Below are 21,453 nucleotides of genomic sequence, written 5' to 3'. Positions count from 1 at the left end.
AAACCCTACAATCATTCACACTTGGGAATGCGGGAGCATTTTATTTCCTTTTCTAACTAGCACATTTTACTGGTGAGAGCTAACCTCTCACTGAAATACCATGAAGCCTATTTCATACCATCAGCACACCCCATTACCCTCCAGCTGAACATTATTTTCACATTTTAATCATCCTTCTTGATGTGAAGTCCAACAGCTGAAAATCCACTGCCTTCACAGAAATTTTCTTTCCTTACCGAAGTATTGCACAAGACAGTGTTTTCCTCAAAACGCCTCTTCAGGAAACCCTCCTGCGGCAGATGGGGCTGAACTGGAGCAGAGGGCCCAGAGCAGGGGTGGGACTGGCACAGGCAGGCGTGGAAGAGCAGGGGAGCTCCACCAATTCCTGCTGCAGGGACTTGGTGCAGGGTGGGGATGGAGGGTGGCTGGGAGCAAAAAACAGGCCCTGGGACTGAGGAAATGAGCCCATGGGTGCTGACTGATGAAGTGGGATGGGGGGATGGCTCCATCCTGTTCCTGGAGGAAATGTCTGATGCCTACAAAGCAGCACTTGCACCTGGCAGTTTGCAGCTCAGTGCAGTCAGTACTGGAACAGGTTGCCTGGAGTAGTTCTGGATGGCCCATCATTGGAAGTGTTCAAGGTCAGGTTGGATAGGGCTTTGAGGAATCTGAGCTAGTGAAAGATCATAGAATCACAGAATCATAGAATCTTTTAGGTTGAAAAAGGCTTTTAAGATCATCAAGCCCAACAGTAAACCTAACACTGACAAGTCTACCACTAAACCACGTCCCTAAGTGCCACATCTACACGACTTTTTAAATACCTCTAGGGATGGTCACTCAACTGCTTCCCTGGGCAGCCTGCTCCGGTGCTTGATGTCCTGCCCAGGGCAGGGGAGTTGGACTAGATGATCTTCAAAAGTCCCTTCCCACCCAAACCATTCTATGATTAAAATTGCTGTCTGTTGGTATATTGGGTTGGTGTACTGCAGATTTCAGGAACAAATTCACCAACATTGTCCACACTCCTGGCGTGGGTGATCACCTTGCAGAGGGCTGGTGTGCTTGTTTTGGCTGGGGTAGAGTTATTTTCTTCGTAGTAGCTACTGTGGGGTTATGTTTTGGATCTGTGATGAAAATAGTATTGATAACACACTGATGTTTTAGTTCTTGCTGAGCCATGCTTACACAGAGTCAAGGCCTTTTCTGCTCCTCACACCGCCCCACCAGCAAGTAGGCTGGGGGTGCACAATAAATCGGGAGGTGAAACATCTGGGACAGCTGGCCCCAACTGACCAAAGGGATATTCCATACCATATGACATCATGATCAGCATATAAAACTAGGGGGAAGGTTGGCAGGGGGGCAGCTGCTTGGGGAGTGGCCAGGCATTGGTTGGTTGGTGACAAGTAATCGTTTTAATTTGCTATTTGCATCACTTGTCTGTCTTGAGTTTTATTTCTCTCTGTTATTTTCCTTTTAATTACAAATTTATTTATTTATTTAATTTCAATCATTAAACTGTTCTTATCTTGACCCATGAGATTTCTCACTTTTACCCTTCCAATTCTCCCCACCCCCACCCCCCATCCCACTGAGGGGGAGTGAGCAGCTGTGTGGTGCTTAGTTGCCACTGGGGTTAAACCACGACAGCTAGGCAGGCCACTGGGGGCAAGAACATGCCCCAACTGTCCAGGTCCACCCTGCCGCCTGCAGACCTGTGAGGCGCTGAGGGGACAGCCCTGCTGGCTCACACCACCCCAGACCTGCTCTGCCCAGACCTGGGAACACTGCTCTGGTGGTTCCCCATCCTTCATCAACTGTCATAAGCCACCACTGTAAGAGAGATAGCTCTGCCAAGGTGCTGTCACACATTTTGCACACCATAACTGGGGTGGTGGGGTACAGCACGGGAATCTGGATCCACACCGACTACTGCCCGAGCCACAAGAGATGAAGCATCATTTCCCAAGGGGACCAGTAACATTAAGGACATGCATCCCTGCTTCGTCTTATCCATTGTAAACTTTATTCCCTATTGAGTTAGAATGACCTTTAATTTCTTTGAAATAAAAATCCATGTGAATATGGTGCATTATTAGGATATACAATGTGATATCTATTTTTATATCCATTCCAAATACAAAAGGATATTAATGTATGGGAGTGAGCACTTTCATTTGATAGTATAAGATGTCGCTGCCATTCAACATACAAATCCATCAGAAAAGCTCGTAACTCTCATAACTGCTATCTGTGCTTAATTCACACAGGGAACGGCATAGGACCTTAATCTGACATGCAAATGAATATAAATCCTTAAATAATACTCTCTTTACATAGTTGTCATTGTAAATGTGCCCTCATCTTTACTACCCCAAAATAAATATCTATTCTGACAAGACAAAGCCCTGCCAATAACTTCCGAAAGTCAGTTAATGAAGACAGTCTCATGACAAAGGGCTTCTTTCCTTAATCTCTGCAAGGTGTTTCAAGCCCACAAGGTGCAGCTGTTAGCCCTCTTTTAGAGATGGTTTCATGCTGAGGACTACTGGCTATTAGATTGTTTGGCTATACAACTATGATTTTGGAGGATTTCATTCTTTTCCCATGTACTATGAGCTGTGTGGTTCCCAAAGCATCTCCTTTTAGGGGACTTGTATATGGTGTGGAAAAATACCACCCCAAAACACCAGAGTTGGGTTTTTTTATGCTGTGCACAAAGAAGCCAGCTCAAGGCACTAAGCTTCACCCTATCAACAGGTCGAATTTTGGGTTTGCTCTTTTTTTTTAAAAAAAGTAATTGATGACATGAACAGAGCACTTAAGTAAAAGCACTGGAAGACAATTCTACCACTGACAGGGAGAAAAAAGATTGACTTAAATTTACTTGGGCCAACCACCACTGTTGACAAAACCATCACAGAAGAGAAACCCTGAACAACTTGGGTCATGATGGCAGAAACACAAGAGACTACAGTTCATCCTTAAATGCTCTCATATTAATAGGAACTTGCATGAGAGGAAGAACATGCTCCAGCTGAAAAAATGAAAGAAACTAAGATTTAACAGTAACTTCTGTATGCACTGAACTCAGTAAGAAGACTGAAATGTGGTGAGGAAAGCCCAGGAAAAAACATTTCAAAATCTCTAATCAAGGTTAAACTGGAAAACACAAACCCACCTAATTTTAAAGCACATATGAATAGAAAACAGAGGCATCGTCATCCCTTTCGTAATGCTGCAGAACAAGGAAAATGAAACCCATAAATCAGCTGATTAGCACAACCGCTTATAAGGAACACAGGGGAAAGCAATGGAAGCAGTCCCAGAAACAATGTCTAAAAATGACATGTTTGCCTCCATGCTGCCCCCAGAAATAGGGAGGCAGAAGCAGGGACAGCCCTGGGCAGTCACATGCAGACACGGCCCGGAGGCAAGGGCAAGGACTACTGGTTTACACAGCCTTCTAATCTCTACATCCCCATTCCTCCAGACGTTACATATACATTTGCTTAATTTTATATTAGCAAACATTGCAAGTTTCTCCTCAAAACCACCAATAAAAAAAAAAAGTACACTTTCAGAAACATTTTATATGATAAAAACCCAAAACACCCTACTATATCAGTTTCTCTTGTAATATGAGAAAATACTGGTGTAATTTATGTAGTGTGAAAACTGACAATATGTTTTGCCATTTTGTTTCAATAGCTACTGTTCTCACATTAGCCATAAATGAATCTTAATGCTAAAAATAACCCATAATAAAAGTAATGTGAAATCCAGTAATTCAAGATACTGCTGACAAGGAATCATTACTGCATTACTGTTTATAGTGCAGCAGTGTAAAAAGAATTTTAAGGTAAAATTTTGGGGTTTCATGTAAAAATTTAATTTAAAGACTATCTGTGAATTTGCACAGAAATGTATGGGGGTTTGATTCTGAACAAAAGATATTCCTTTTTTTAAAAAAATAACACAATGTTTCATTTTATCTTTTCAAACAAAACAGGTCTCTGTTTTTGTAATTTACCTTGAATTTGAGATTTAAAATGGAAACACAAAAGATTGTTTAGCCTGAATTTCTCTTTTATTTTGAATTGGAAAGCTGGGATTTTGTTATTGCCTTCAAGATAACCAAATAAGGTATTTTACATTATGTGCATTTGAAAAAAAAGTGAAACAAAAGGTAATTTCAGAATGAAAAATACATACTTTATCTTCTCAGGAAGGTCAAAAGTTCCATTTTGATTTTAGTAAAATAAAAAGTACACTCAGATGCAACATGTTTCTGGGAAAAATTCTGGTTTCCTTTAAAAGAACCTTGAAAACCCTTGAAAGCATTCTTCCCAGCATTGATGAAATGGTGACTTAAGCACCCACCTCATGCCTGGTGTAGGCATCTCAGTGAGTCCCCCAGGCTTGATGCACCTTAAGAATGCTCCGGAAGAAGCACACAGTTTGTTTGTTAATGTATCTGTAATTTAACTTCGCAAGTTGAAGAGAGACTAAAACAAATATAAGCTGTGGCAGTGAAATGCGTGAGAAAACACGGCTATGAAACAGACTTCGGAGCACTGCTTGCATATTCAGCCCTCACTGATGCACCCAGCACACCAACACTGACTTTTACAGCATGACCAAGGACACATCTCTGCATTGTTGAGGTTTTTGCAACGGTTTCTCAATGTATCACTGTAAAAATAGTATCCTTGTTAAGGCTTGCTGACCAAACCCCCTGCACCCAACTCAGCTCAATTTGGTGGCTGGCTGTCTACAACTTTCTGCACCATTTGCAGCATCAGGGAAAACATTTAAAAATACAGCGGTGTTGAAAGATCTAACTGCAAAATAATGTGACCTAAGACAAGAAATATATACAGCATGACCCTAGTTGGGCAACTTCTGGACATGCCAGTAAACTCTGATAAGCAAAAAGAAGGCAGTTTGGGGGTGCACTCCCAGGCTGATGAGATAACGAAAAGCCACTCAGAGGCAATCTCATCTGTAAAGAAATCATTGCAATAACATTCAAAAAAGTGCAGTTACTCTGAGCTTATAGGAATGTTACAGCAGATTGTAAAAAAAAAAAAGGAATCAAATGCCAGGTCATCTAAAGAGCAATATATCTATGTTTATTGTTCAAGCTTTATCCCTGAAGTCTAAATATTAAATTTAGAGTCATAAGAAAGGTCAGAGATGAGGTATGAAATAATCAACAGAAAGCATGAGGCATGCTTCCCTTTGGATCCTCACCTTTATTACACTTTTCAAACTCCTCTTCCTTTCACAAACTAGGGGTAAATTCCTCATTTATCTCAGAGTCAGGAGTTTTGCTGTTGACTCTACAGGGACCAAGCTTTGCCCTGGTGCCTCCTGCCTTCACTGCAGATCCAGAAACCTGTCCATGCACTTCAGCCACGCATCTCCAGAGCGCTGCAGGGAACAGCTTGCATGCTGCCGCTGCCAGTTGGCTCCCTACATCCTTCCACCCCTGCATCCCTGCTCAAGGGTGCCCCTCCTGAGGCATTGTTCATGCTAACTCTTGCCAGCCTTTGCATTAGATGTGCATTAGTGATTTGGCAGGCTCCAGAGGACACCAAAAGGCTCATTTCTTTTTGTCCGAGTTCAGTTAGCCTTGCTATTTTGCTGATTCAAAGTTTTCTTTTGCATTTAGCAAGGATCCTGTAAGATTTGCTGCCAAAGCATCTTGAAAAGTGAAAATGAAATGTATGTCTTTGTAAATGATGCAGGGGAACCTAAGCACCCAGCTCCAAATGTGCAGAGTCATTTCTATCGTGGATGCCAATACTGGTTGCCTGTGGTATGCTGAAAAAAGAAAAAACAAATATCCTGTAAACTAAAATGCCTTAGAACTGAACATCCATTGAGTTTCAGGGCAATCCATATTCACATGGATTTCTGACAATATCCAACCTTCTGAACACCCTCCTGCTCCTGTACACAAAGCACCAGGCTGGCACACGGGTACCTGCAGTCCTGCTCCTCGCTCTGCCACATTGCAGGAAACGCACAAGAACAAGAACAAGCAATTCACATTTAGCAAGTTCAAGACATCGATCGAGGTGATAATCTCAATTACTCGTGACCATGTGTTTATTTTTAAAGGTGTGAAAAAAGTCAAGATAGTCCTCAATGCTGAATGATGTTCTTCCTCCTAGTGAACAGCCAAGTAGCGTCATTAGAAATACATATGAACAACAGCTTACGTGTATCACCTGCTGCAAAGATACTGTCACACCATACACTGACTTGTGTTGCAATGGCTACACCAACAGCACTGAGACAAACCACACACCCAGTGTGTGTTTAAGCCTGCTCCTTCCCAGAATGATAGCTCTGGGCATTGTACCGTGGGAAGTTTACTAACAGGTTCCACCTCCTTTAAGTTTTAGCTCCGTATCAAGAGTCCGAACTTATCATCTGAAGTCTAAGACCACAGAAGACAAATATTTGAGCAAACCTAGAAGAAGATCTTTGTCTGCATTGGCCAGGAACAAGGGATTTGGAAACAACAGCTTACCATAGCTAGTTGTGGGGATCTGGGCACTTCTGAAAATACCAACAATACTCTCTAATGTCTATATGGCTGACTCCTTCCCACCTCACCCATTCTTATCTTTCACACTCTTTCAAGAGAAATAAGATCTGAATGTCAGATCAAGAAGACCTACTCTTCTCCCAGTTCTCCCAGTGTATGTCTCTAGCTGTCAAACCTTTAGATGTTAGGTTTCTCAGCATGGTCAATGCACATATTGTCAGTTCTAATACTAATACAACAACAGATTGATCCCTAATGACATTTTTATTCACAATAATACACTGCATTCCTTGCAGAAAGCCATTTACAATATTTACACTGATTTGCCTAGACAAATAGAGAAGACTTGCAGATGACAAATCATTGTCACCTACTACAAATAACTGATTCTAGATTTTCTGCTTTACAAACCACATTGAGATCGTCTCTCTTGCATTGTCTTCTAGGCAGTACTTCAGAAGCCCACAGTCTCCATGTGTGATGCAGTTTTACAGCTGCACCTTCTGTTTAACTCTTGCAGTTGGTAGTGGGGACATGTTTTTGGAAAGCACCTCTAAGCCAGCCGCCTCTCACCTTCCCCACAGCAGCATTCTGCCAATTTGCAGAATGCACTAGAAACTGAGGATTAAATCTGTAATTCTCTTGGCTCCTTCTCATGTCCTCTGAGTCTAGTATGAGATCAGAATAAAGAGGACTTCCATACATTGAATTATGCATGGTCTTAGAATAAAATAAAGTCATGTCCCCACTGTAAAAGAGTGATAGCTCCACTGATTATGTATTAAAATATAATCCTCTATGTACCTGTTGCCTGGATGGTTGTGGTACATGAGGCCTCTGTAATCATTGGCCTCAAATCTTCTTACACAGAGTTGAAACAGAATTTACCCTTCCCATAATCTGGGTATCTGTTTTTGCAAAGTACAAAATTTGGTTAATTATATTGCTGGGATAAGATGCCACCAGTACAGAAACAGTCCCTTCATGGATGCCTCTGTCAGTTCAAATTCCCCTCTTGTGCTGGACCTTCAGATTAGGAACAGCGGTGGATCAAGGTGCTCAGTGCTCACCTTCAGACCGGGGGGAACTGCCTTTGGAGCTTGTCATTGCTTAAACTAAGAGAAGATATGAGTACATATTCTTGTCTATGGAAATGCTGATGTTTTTCTCTTGTCTTCATAAAGGATGGACACATACATAATAAAGGAAGACTTAGAAAGGACTCAGGAGGAATGCCCTGGAGATGGGAGAGAGAACCACTGAGTAGCATGGCAAGAGGCTGAGCCTACAGTTACAGTAAACTCAGCACACCAAACTTAGGTCTCCCTCAGAGGGTATCAGTCCTACTGACTATGAAATACCAGCTCTCTGGCCCATGTATAAGGACTAGTTTCTAGCCAACATCTTCAAGTCTGGCAGTCACAGGTGCTTTCTCAGAGGATTCAGAAGAGTTTGGTTAAACCACATAGATACTTGCAGCAGATACACTTAGGGTGTTCACTGCTTCAGAAACAAGTGAAGAAATGAAGCACTGTTTTGCGGACACACAGAGGAGGATGCTTCTTCACATGTCTAAGCCTGGGTAAAACTACAGGTGTTGAGCATGTACTTGTGCCTGCAAAGGCAATGCTGCTGGAAGGCCATCATCCACCACAGAACCCTTGGATCCCACCAACCAGACCTGAGAGCTAAGGGACCAGTCCTGAATTTCTTGGACACCACAGTGTCACCTCAGTGAGATTCTGGGGAGATTAAGAAAAGCACAAGATGGGTCTCTTATATAAGATTTGGTCAATATTGGAAAATGGGGCTCATTTAAGCACTTGATTCTCTCCCTTAGAATAGAGAATAGGCTTGCATTAAAATAAAGCAAAACCAGTACAGTAAGTACTGTTATTTTTACATCCATTTAGGGAATGAAATAGGCTTACATTTCTCCCTTACATTGCTGTACCCGCAGTATCTACCTCTAGTAGTGTGCTGTATTGCACAGCCAAAGATGTACATGCCGTTTTCAGGCACTGCACTAACCACCAGAGGGAGTCCCTGGAAACCAGCAGTGGAGGGAATGGAATTAAAATCTGTTTTCTATAGAGCACTCCGGAATACTAATCAAGACCAACAGATAAAGCAATCCATGCAAATCACATTGACAGTGATTGCTTGGCAGGGTTTGGCTTTTTTATCAGTAGAATTGGAGCAGATTTTAAAATGCACCTTCAAGATCTGAATCACGCTGCCTTCTCCTCAGCTGTGCAGCTGAGCACGTACAAATGCAAAGGCTAGATGCTTCATGAACTAAAATCACCTATTAGCAGATTACTTCCTTCCTGAACTGCAGGACTACCCGAGATTGTTCCATTTTATCACAGTTGAGGTTCACTCCCTGTTGCGTCGCAGGGACTGTGCAGCTTGTCAAGCCACCAGCCAGCAGCACAGGACTGCACCCCCACATGTCACCTTTAGGTGAGCCGTCCTCTCTCTATGCAGTGAAAAGGAAACTACACAATTATTGTAGACTAGATGCCTAGCATTTTTGTGCCTGAATTTCAGTTAAATGAACTGCATTTTCAGCTGCGTTACTTCGTTGGTATTAACTGCAGAAATTACAACAGTCATTTCCATAAGGGGCTGAGCTTCTGCTTCCAGAATGCCACATAACTTAGAGCTTTCAGGTCCCCCAGACTTGGTGAGAGTAAGATGCTGGATGACCACATGGAGCCATCTAAAACAGCAATTAGTAGACTTTGTGTGAGCTACCTGGGGATTACCAATGAGCAGCAGAAGCTGCTCTACATGCTTTGCTGGTGGCAGCATATGGCAATTCACTCGGTGGTTGGAATTAAGCGGTAGACTTTCCCTTCACCTGAGCCTGCTGCTGGAGAGGGCTGCAGAGCCGTGCTCTAGCTCCTCAGCTGCACCCCTGGCTGTCCCCGCCCAGTTCTCTGGCCCTAAATGCTGTGTGTTTTGACCAGGAACATGTTTTTAGTGAACTATGGCACGTAATGAAAGCAGAGTTTAAAAACAAAATTCAAAACACTATCAATTTTATTTTGATTACATGTGAAAAGTCTTTTCAGCCCAGCAACTTATTCCTGACTTCTGTTTATATACGTGTGAATTTCTTCCCCAGTTCATTTCTGGTATAAAATCCAAAAATTTGCATGCACAAAGACCATCTGTTTGCACAGCTCAGGCAGTCAGAGAAGTGATAATCTGATGTGCACTGCTCCTGTGAACACGCACATACGGATGCACACAACACATGTACTCCTGCGAGTTCTCACTAACTGTCCCAGGGAAATCCATGGAGCATCACTAAAAATACAGCTTATCCACATTCGTTTCCAGATCCCTAATTTATTATTATTAAACTAGAGGTTTAACTATTAGTGTAGTCACTAATTAATTATAGCATAATTAGAAATAATTAATCTATTAATTGGAAAGTTTGGGAGAGGATCATAGCGAAATTGCCATGAACCAGAGAAGGGTTCTTAGCAGCAATTCTTTACAGGCAGTGACGAAAAAGAGAGAAAAAATAGGCTGAATTTTGCCTAGAGGTGCCTCCTACTAAAACATGTAACCAACTGTCCCAGGAGCCTGTTACTGTTCCTTGACCACAGTGACAGCCCTGCTCAGGTACAAAACCCTGTACTACAGATGCCTACGCTTCTACTCCCAGTAACAGGAGGATCATGGTGACACAATTATTACTTGTTTGAGTGGGATCACAGCTCAGGGACTGTATGAATTATTGTGTTGAGACAAACTATTATAAGGTCTGGCTCTTAGCTGGGAATCCAGAAAGTCTACTAAAAAAAAGAATCAAGTTTCTTGCCAGCTCAGCAACTAATAACCCAAACCTATCTTAATCCCTATACATTTGTGCATCTCATCTCAAGTTAGTCACTGATATAAATCAGCTAGTACCCAACAATTAGCATAGGGTATCCATGAATAGTATAAAATAAGGAATTGGGGTGGGGGGCCTAACACCAGAATTAGACAACATCATCATTATCATAAGGCACCATTTCTGCAAAATGATTCAAAATGAATACAACCTGTGTTATTTGGATACTTATTAATGCCGTAGAAAGCTGGAGATGTCACTTTCTATACAATCTCTTAGAAGGTTCTATAGTTTACTTTTCCAAAAATAAATAGCATTTGGAGGGGCACAGCACCACTGTAAAAATCAATCTGGTTTGGCTGATTCAGGTTAGGAGTTCCTATCAGCAGTTAGCACTCTTTGCAAATCTGGATCTGTGTAACTACCCTCACAGGACACTGCCTGGTCATTTTTTTCTTTTAAGAATGAGGGCATCCCTTAGAGTATTTAAAACAGTTTATTTATTTTCAATGTTCTTTCTCCACTTTTCCTCTAGTGAGAAAAATTTCACAGAATGTTCTTTTTCAACTTATTCAATGACATTATATATTACAAACTATACCAATATTTGGCTTTAAAAATATTGTGGATGAATTGGAAGAGTGGGGTGAGATGTCAGTGTATGTACAGAGGTAAATGACATTGTTCTGCGTGGAATTACAGCGCTCTAACTCACGCAGGGTTTGAAAAGGAAGACAAACTGCCTTAAAAAAGCAATTCTTGCTCCGACACAAATGAAGTCATGTTATTTTAGAGACTACCCCAGGACATCAAATATCAAAGCACTTTTAAGAATGACAGAAAATGAACACAAAACTGAAAGAAGGTTTGTTAAAAGATCAAATCTCTTCCAAGCAGCAACTTCTCTTTCATGAAAGAAATCAGGTGTCCAATGAATAAATAAATGTCCTATAGACTATTACTGTTGAGCAAAACAAATGCACTGAGACTCAACACGCCGAAGTATGGCATTGGAATAGCTAAAGAGAAAAACACTGTTCTCATCACAAAAAGCCACTTGCACTTCATATGCTTCAGAGTTTTGAAGAGCTGTGGACTCCAAGCACAGACTACGGGCAGGAGGCAAGAAGGCAGAGGGTGTGTAAGCCCTCCCCTTTGCTCATTGCCTGGGCAGCGCAGAAGGGCAGAGTCAGGGCATAGCCCACCACCCACTGCCCAGAGGATGCCAGCAGTGTCCTGGTGGCAGGTACTCCTTCTCCTGCCACCTCTCTGGGGACAGGAGAGGAAGCAGAGGAGGGAGAGTGACATGGAGCTGCTTCTGAGTCACAGCATCTCCTGGGGCAAGGCAGCTTTCATACTTCTGTGGCTTGAGGCTGAGCTCCACTCATAGCCATGGCTTGATACAGGACATGAGGTATATATAGTCCAGACTAACCCCTGAAAAGGTGCCCTTGCCCGATAAAGAGGTATATTCAGCAAGCAAACATGCTATAAATGGTCTCCAAATGAAAACCAGCTGAAATCTGGCCTACACTGCTTGCACATAAATTACTGGACTTCTTAAATTTTGATAATTACATTTTTTTTCCCTAAGCTAATATATTCTTCTGACACTTATTGTAGTCTAGTGAAAAAGCCACACTGCATCTCCTACCACTGAGCTCTGGGAACTTTGCCAGTTTGCACCAGTTTCAGAAAAACAAGGGTTTGAGGGCAACAGCGCTAGGGAATCTGTTAGTATAAGTCTTCACTCTCAATGTGTGCAAGTCTCTCTTAAATCTCTCAACAATCTTCTCCCCACACAGTTTCCTTCCTGAAGTGGTTTTCATTTTGTGCAGAAGAATTCAGCACAGCAAAAAACATCAGCAAGAGACTCAAGAGCCGTTAGATTTGTTATGCTCTTCAAAGAACAAAGGCACCTTTTGTTGTTCTAGACATGCGACAGCGGCTCCAGAGCTGCTGCTGCTCTAAGCAGGGGTATAATAAGAGTCCTGCAGAAAAGTGGCTAGGACGCGTACAACCAATATGCCATGGGTTTTTATTAGCATAACACTGGGAGAGCACTTCACTGCCCTGGAAAACTTTCTGTCATGGATCCCTACCATCTGGGGGATTGAAAAATTGAATTGAAAAAAATGATGCCTACTTCTGTAGAGCAGAATAATTAAATGACAGATGAATAACAGCAATGATATTTGCAGTTTTAACAGTGAAAGGAGTCTGTAATCCTAGTTTATCTATTCATGAGTGAAGCAATTCACCTCCTGTGCTCCAGTCAGCTGGAGCCAAGTTACTATGGAAGATTAACCAGTTTTACTCCCTGTTTCTTCTGGCTGGGCCAACTTCTTCCAGTTCTGGTTTTAAACATGTTTCGCTTAATGCGAACTTAACTTATGAAGTATACCCAGGTTCTGAGAAATGTCATATATCCATCTCAGGAAACTCAGGTTAACCTGAGAAGAGGGCACTTAAGCAGTTTTGCAGGCAAGCGGCCCTTGCAAGGAAAGTGCCCATAATTCCAGGAGTAGTGTTGGCTGTTTTGGAAACACAGGCAGTGGGCTTGTATGAGAACTGTCATCCGCAACAGCACAGTAAGAATGAGCCTTGGGAGCAAGACCCAGCGAGTGCTACTATGGCTTGAGCTGATGTTTTTCAGCTGGGGGTGCAAGGGACTCCTGCCCTCAAAGGGTCGTGCAGAGACGGGACCCGCTGAACACATGGTGGGGCACTGCCTGGGGAGCACCCCTCACTGGTTGCGGAGGAAAATAAATTCACACCTACTTTGTTGCATAACAGCTCATCTCTGTCCAGTTTGCAAAGGAAGGAATTTATTCCTATAGTAAGCAATATACTAAAAGATTATTTATAGGTCAGGTGGATTTTTCTGGAACAGTTCCAGTGATAAAGCAATGCAGCAGACAAAACAAAAAAGCTCATCATCTTACTTGAATTTTCCCTCCCTCTTCATTGACTTACAAAGCACAGCAAGTTAGATCAGAAAATGCCCTATCTGCAGAGCATTTCTGAGCAACTAAAGTTTATACTGAAACTGGAGTAGGCGTGAGGCTGGAAAAATTGTGAAATTTATTTCTTTAAACCTTTCTCTGGTGCCTTTGGAAGATGTCACTCCGGAAAGATTTACTCCCCTGGGGAAGCTTTGTTTTTTAAAGAAGCAAAAGCTTTTTCTATTTTTAACATGTACCCAATGCATAGAATCATAGAATGGTTTGAGTTGGAAGGGACCTTAAAGATAATCTAACCATTGCCTGTGGGTTGCTATTTTGGCTAGCACTAGGTGTCTGACCACATGGATCATATTTACACTAATAAGTTTAAAAGCTTGTTATTTACACATTCTCTATGCCTACATTATAAATAGGAACAACTTCTGAGATCATTTGGTTAAAAGACCTGCAGCAGAATGGCATGCTTACGGTCCTGCAATACCTACACCATATGAGCTTACGTGAGTCTTTAAATGTTATTAGCACACTTCAAAGTACAACGTTCACAGAATATACCATCTTAGTGGCTTATACTCTGTACCAACACACCTGATAGCATGGGAAATGAGCCCACTGCACAGCATGTGAAGCGCCTTACATGAGGCATGGATCTCTTTACACCAGCATGGTTTTGGAACCAGCTGTCTGCAAGTGGGCATTATGTTCTGTGGTGGGTCCCCTCCATTATTGATGAGTTATTTTATGTATTATGCAGTACTGTAATGAAGATGCAGTCTTTTGTCTTCCCACACTGTGTCCTCTGTGGTGCTGGGAAGTCTTGGGGCAATATTATCAAATAAAACAGTCACTGCATTGTAGAAGATGAATGCAGCTGACTGACTTTCCCAGCAGTTACACTTTAGAGCCACTGAAATATTGAGAGATGCAGGACTAGCTGGAAAAATTCTAACAAAAAAATGAATATAACATTATAAAATTCTATTTAAAAAAAATGTGTAGACTTTCATCTGAAATCCAGTGCACCATAATCTTCACACACATCCTGCACTGACAGAAACACTGCAAAAACTTAGGGCGTCTAACTAGAAGAATGTATGCTATATGCCAGTTTATCTGCTATTTGATGAATCAATGCTTTATTTTTCTATTTCTTTCCTTATTTTAGAGGGCTTAAAGTGCTTTTCAAGGAACTTCCTCCCAGCAATATAGAAATGCAGTCACTTCTGGATAAGAGCAGAATGACTGAAGGAAGGGAAAAAGATCTGAAACTCTGAAGAACTTAATCAAATCCAACTTATGGGAAAGGGGACTGGAGAAATACATGTCAAATAATCCACAATGGTGGAAAAGAAAAGTCAGCAGATCTGATAATTAGAAGAAGAGTGAGGAGGAATCCTTCTGACTGCCAAAATGTCCTCCCTGCAGAGTTAAAGCTGGGTCTGTGAAGCTCTGTGTCGGAAGGCACGGGGATGAACTCTGCACCCTCTATGACCTACACGTCTATATCGTGTGGTCTGTAAACCACTTATACTCAGAACAAGAAAATGTCTTTCTTACAAGCAAAAAAAAGAAATCACTATTCGTTTTCTTGAAACCTGTCCCCTGCTATTTCATGCTTTCCTCTAACTTCACCCGTCTTAGTCAGATAAGGCAGCTGACCTCTTTAACTATGGCTAACTCTGCAACATAGCTCTCTGCATAAGGCTCTCCAGCATGTGGTGTTTACATTTAGAAATATGATCTTCTTGCATTGTAAGTCAACAATAACTATTCAAGTCCCCAGGGCAAAGACATCAAGAAAAGTCCATAATATGTTATATTCACTATGTCATAGGCAGCATTTACCAGCAGGCTGCATAGATCAGACTCTCAATTCTTCTCCAAGAGGTACCAAATCTCTAAGCCATGGAAGCCCAAGATGCCCTCAGAGCTGGTCATGCCAAACCACAAAGCCGAGCCACTGCCTCCTTCTGCAGCACAGAAACATGCAGGGTCTTCAGGGACCGGCAGGGATGCAAAGACAGTGTCTGAAGTGAGCAAATAAGGAAGGAAAGAAATGAAGTCATTCCTTTGCCTGTCCCTAGCGATGTGGGGAGCAAGAAAGGAGGTAAAATATTCTCATTGCCTCTCCCAGAGAAATGTAATGACTTACTGGGAGAAGCGCTGAGTGTACAGGCTCCGTTAAGCCCTGCAGAAAGAGTTACCTTCATCATAGGCACCACCGGCTTTCCTACAAAATTATGTCAGGGAAGAACTTGCCCGCTTTAGCTTACTGATATCCTCACCTTATGCCGTGCTCCAATAACTGTGCTGTACTGCCACCGGTCATTGCCCTTGTTAAATCTAAGAGGATTTAACAATAAGCCCTGAAGAACATGAACCTTGTCTGCTTACCAAACATCAAACAGCCTGAGGGCAGGATCTGTACAAAATGCTTTTCCTGCAGTATCCCTGGGCAAGAAGGGGTCTGTCCCCAGTGAAATCTGGCTGCAGGTGACAAGGTAAGCTGGTGACACTCCTTGCATCAAGTAATTTATGCCAGTAAAAGGTCTGGCTTCACAAAGTGGACACCCATGAAAGAAAAACAATTTAATGGGAAGTCATTTGTCATACTAATGGTCTTACTAAATGACACCATTAAAGAACTGTGAGGAAGAGACTGGTAATGAGCAAGTCAATGTTATCATTTGCTCTCATTTTGCAGGCTGGCTCAGCACCAACTCTTCATTTTTTATTGTAAAGGAGAACAGATGAAAGAGATGTATAAGGAAATCAAAGTAATTAGGCATATAAACAAGGTGACAGGTAAACAACTGTGATTCAGCGAGGCAACTGACAAACTCTAAAGGAAGGATGGTATACATTTGTATTATTTTCTTTTTAGTCTTATTTTATCTCATTTCAGATTACCCCTAACATGATCATTAACATCCTTACAAAGCACAAGACTGAGCTGAGTATATGCTCAGCTCCTGCCTGCACTGCAAGGCTTGCTTTACCCCACCCTGAGGACGCGTGCTGGGAGAGGCTCCCATCACAGCACTGAGAATTTGGCCATGCTGAAGAAGGCCAGCCCTTGGTGGGTAAGAGTATGAATTCATCCACTGCAGAAATATGACTAGACAGCAAGTTTGGACTATGGCTTTTCTCCCAAACTTTTGGGACATGAGGGTCCCTGGAAGAATCCCTCTCCAGGGATGATCTTGATACTCAACCCAGGTTAACACAGGCTAGATATAAGATCTGATTCAGCCCATTTAACCACAGGTTAAGCACTCGATTTAGTTTTTGAAGCACTCAATTTAGTTTTCACTAGTGCCCCACATAATCAGCACAGAGATCAGTGCATGCAGTGAATGATCTCGGGTATCGTAGTCTGTCTCATGAAGAAGTGGGACAGTACAGTAATCCTCAACACTAGCTCATAACTGTATATTCATTTGAATGAGTCATTCATTTGAAAGTCAACACTACCTAAAAATTATTTCCAACTCCCCAAAACACAGACTGCTATAATTTTTTAAAACTCACTCAGCTTAGTGCGCCATTCAAAAACCCACACCATTGCTTTGCAACTAAGACTGGTTATTTTTCCAAATATTGGAGTACTCTGACTCCACATCTGCTGAAGATATGATGCAGTCTCAGATTATCTGCTGTAGTCTACCATGATTAATTTTAGTCGATGCAAGTGGGCGGTAGAATGAAGGGAGAAGCAGTCATGGAAGCCAGAATCTGTATCCAGCTACGGGAAGATTAGTAGTACCTAAACATACTAATGTCTCAGCAGGGAATATACGAAACAATTAAACATTAGAAATGGCACATCCTAAGTACTGCTCGTAGCATATCCCAAACTGTAAAGCTAGCAGATAGAAAGGCTATTCTGTACTATGGATGTGCCAGAGGGAACCTCTGTTTAACTATCTGGATTTAGTTGAGGATTTTATTAGTGTGTGAGCAGTTCTGTGTGTACAAATGCACTCCTTAAAGCTGTCATCCATCTGCATAAGCACATGAGCAACTTTAATACACGGATGTGTAGATATAATAAATAATTTTTTTTCCTAATGATTTTTCCATATGAAAAAGTAAACCTTAATGCAGCATACAGGCAGCAGAATGGACGGAGCATGCAGGCAGCGGCTGTGCCTGAGAAGATATATGGATAAGTCTGTTTGTGTGAATTCCTATTTGCATTAATTCATGCCCACAAAAGCTTATTCACTATATGAGCCTAGAAGAGCAGATCTGAAAAAACACTTTATACCTTATATCCATTACGTACTTTTGCTGTCAACTCGCATGCTGAGATCATTGCAATAACTGGGAAACTTATGATAATATAAAAGTCCTCAATATATTATCAATTTTTAGCTAATAAAATTTTAAAGAGAAATATGTATAGAAATAAATTTTGTAATTAAAAATTAATTTTGCTAAAATTTAATATTTTGGGAATTTGTTTCACAGAATCAGAGGTTTTTAAAAAAACACTAATGCTGAAATTCCCTTTAAACCAAATTTCAGTTTTTGACAAGCTCAGCTGTAAAGAATGGGACAACTGGCAATCTCTGAAATTTCTAACACTTTATGTATGAGAGAAGAGGGGTTGTTGAAGACTGAGTGTTTACCAGAGCATCTTTTTTTCTAGAAAGGAAAGTAGGAAATTTTTTCATCTGTGACCCAATTCATGTCTGTCTATGTGACAACTACAAACTTTAAATGAAAGCTCTTCAGCATGGTCTGGCTATTTTGTCTGTAAAGCATCTAACACACTTTGGTATGCTAAGTAAATTAATAAAAGAATACCCCCAAAAATGCAAATTATTATTTGCTGTATAATCATAAACTTCTCAGAAATCTAACAGGCTTTTCAAATACTCGAAACCACTTTCTTAAAAATACCTGTTTTTCTTTGCTAGGAGTAGCTAACATAATTAAAGTATCCACTTTAAGACAGTTTCTTTCATTTTAGCCTTAGAGCAATAAATTCTTATCTTGAGATGCGTTTCCACAAGGCACCTCCCTGGAACAACCTCAAAGTTCTTTAGAAACCCCACTCCCTTTGACAGGAAGAGACAGATGGAAATAAAAACCCCAAAACTTAAGGACTTTTGTAAGAAAGGCAGACTCCTCACAGACATTAAACCAATCACCACATCAAGACTATAGTCAAAGTATCCAAATTTTGAAGTCTCATCTGGTGGCCTAAATGGGTTGAGCACATATGAGCAGCCAAAGAGTACTTCAGACCTGCATGAGTTTAGGTCTGGTGAGTGTTGGCCAGATTTCCTCCTGAAGTCTCCTGCTGTGGCACAACTATAGCTGAAAAAGTTCAAGCTGAAGAAGGCAGAATTCAGTCCTCAGTACTTCTAAATATAGCTCATAAGACATTTCTTGATTTTTTGACGTCTTTTGCATTTGTCAGCTCAACAGAATGAATGGAAATAGCAAAACAAAAAATATGAACTTTTATATTACAAATAGACTTTTAGTAAGACTTATTTGTGTACTGAAGGTTGTCAGGAGACAATCTCTTTCTAGAGAGCTGCTGTCCATTGCCAGCAAACACTGCAGTGAAACCTGGATGGCAGCAAGCGATGTAAACCTTGACTCACTGTGTTTTCAAAAGGAAAACAGGGCTGTGGTGTGTATTTTGCAGGAAAAAAAAAAACACAACACACAAGCATTGCCTTCTGTTCCCAGCCCAGGAGCTGCAGAGAGGTCATAGGCATGTAATGGAGGGCAGTACTTCATCCAGATACCACAGACCAGAAACTGGTTTCCATTGAGAAACCAGGACTTTATTTTGGGCTGTCATCAAGGTAGTGTAATGACAATTTCACAGAACAGTAAACTTCACCACAAACTTCAACTGCAGTCAATATAATACTTAGGAAGAACATCAGTCAACGTCCAGCATATAAGCCTTTGCATTTTACCTTATGAAATAACCGAGATGCCACACACTCCTCTTTTGAAAAGCCGACCGACAAGAGCCAACGGTTGTAGATGATGCCCAACACACTGGAAATACCATTTCCAAGTTCTACCTTATAAAATGTTGCTAATATTACTCTAGCTTCTGTTTATTTAAAGTTATATTCTGCCATCTTACATGTAACACAACGCATACACAGATCCTTATAAATCAGTGGGGCTACCTGCCTGCTGAGGCTTTTCCAAATAACCACTGACTTCCTATTGTGAGTTAAGGCACCATGAAAAATTAGAAGGCAGGCAAATGAAACCTGAAAATATGTACAATTCATACCACAGCAAATGCTGTTCTAAAAGTCTGTCTACTAGAAACCAACTTTTTTTTATTATAACGGTTTTTATAATGGCATGCTATCCAATACAACTGCACTAGGTGATTGATAACAAGCATTGTAAAAGGTCACAGATTAATAAAGAGCGTAGTGGCTGCTAATTTACCTCCATCTTGTGAGTTCATGATATTTAGAGCAAACAGCATTGCATTGGAGAATGTGGTAGCCTCTTCCTTGCTTGCAAAATTCAAGCCATAGACCTGCCGTGCATCGCGCCATTGATGAAAGGTAGGTGTTGCTTGATTGTACTTCAGTCCTTTCACAATTGAGTAATTAATCACTACCTGTGATATGAAAGAGAGGGGTGAAGATTAAAATTAGTTCTGTTTTCAGTGGGGAAAAAACCTAACCCTTTGGTAAAGGTTAATTAAATTCATAGAGGCAATTCATACGGCAGCTCCTACACGGCTGTATGGTAAAGGCAGTGTGTATTTCGATGACAGAAGACCCACATCTGGGGGTGAGATTTACAACAGTTCAATTCAGCCCCGAGGACTTGTAAGCTAGTTTTGCGAAATCTATTACCTGTTTGTGTTTTCTACAGCACCTCCTCAGGATACAGCTGCACAGATACTGCAGACAGATGTCAGGAGCCAGTGCCAGCAGCTGTTACCATCTTTTGGGGGATGATCATGCACAGTTGTCAGAAAAAAAGCCAGAGAGAGCTCTTGGGACTAACTCTGCCCTACCGCAGGTAACTGTTTCACTCATTACACCGGCTCTCCTTTCTCCTCCCATGCACCTGATCACCATCAGCTTCTTATGGTGAAAGTTTTTTCTCTAGAATCAGACAGGCAATGACAAAAGCAGACAACCAAATATCTCCTCTTCCACCTCCTCCCTTGCTGTACGTGCTATAATTTCCAGGTAAGGGGTGACAGCAGCAGAAGGGTGTTTCTGTATGTTTTGATTTAATCTGCTAAATACAGTGCCCTGTATTGTCCTTGGGCAGGGCATGTGGGACACAGTACACCTGGGATCTGACTAGAAGCCTCCAATGTTAAAAGTGTAAGCTGCTCTAGCTGAAGGTGAAGAGGCAGGAGTGTTCATGCACCACTGATACACCAGAAGGACCCATGGCACAGACAGCACCCCTGAGATACCCATCTGTGGACTGACAATGGCACTTTGTTGTGACACAAATATAAGAAACAAAATGCCAACAGAAGGGATCACAATTATTCTCATAAACAGGCACAGTGCAGTTGAAAACAGAGGAGTAGGAAACAGAGGCTCCCTCTTAATCAGCCCACACAGGCTGAGGGCAGAAGGAAATTGGGGACAGAGAAACTTAAAATTATGAGCAGGGAAAGTCCAAAGTTCATTATTCAAATATAGCAAATCTGGTTTTGAATATTCAAGATTGTCTCTACAAATGGAGTTATTTTGCCTGGAGTTTTATAAAGAGCCAGAACAATCCCACAATTTCTGGTCCTTGTTGAAAGCCAATCAATGGAAATCCTCCATCGAACTAGTTTGTATGGCTCATCTGTAAATTAGGCAGGCTGGACACTGGTATACAGGAGTAGGAAGAGGGACCTTGGTGCATGCTGTCCAGGAGCTCACTCTTAGTGTGAGTGTTACCATATGGGACTTGGTAAGATGGGAGCAAAAACTGAATACAAGGGAACAGAGAGGAAGTAACAAATAGATGCCGTACACAGTATTTATTATTACAGGTGGATCCCACACACCAGGAAACCTACCAATACATCTTTTTTGCAGTCTCAT

The 21,453-nt window shown here is 41.5% G+C and overlaps 1 protein-coding gene across 7 annotated transcripts in view; it reads right to left on the bottom strand.

Annotated features, from left to right (window-relative positions):
- EVL (Enah/Vasp-like) overlaps positions 1-21,453 on the bottom strand; it is a 158,975-nt gene that overhangs the window by 50,114 nt on the left and 87,408 nt on the right. For all 7 annotated transcript variants that reach the window (XM_074868772.1, XM_074868775.1, XM_074868774.1 and 4 more), the window contains exon 3: positions 19,829-20,006. In XM_074868772.1, coding sequence (XP_074724873.1) covers positions 19,829-20,006 — 178 coding nt within the window. The remainder of the gene's footprint in view (positions 1-19,828; positions 20,007-21,453) is intronic.

The sequence above is a fragment of the Strix uralensis genome, chromosome 4, assembly GCF_047716275.1.
Source record: "Strix uralensis isolate ZFMK-TIS-50842 chromosome 4, bStrUra1, whole genome shotgun sequence".
NCBI classification, from domain to species: domain Eukaryota; kingdom Metazoa; phylum Chordata; class Aves; order Strigiformes; family Strigidae; genus Strix; species Strix uralensis.
This window is presented reverse-complemented; position numbering and strand designations above follow the sequence as displayed.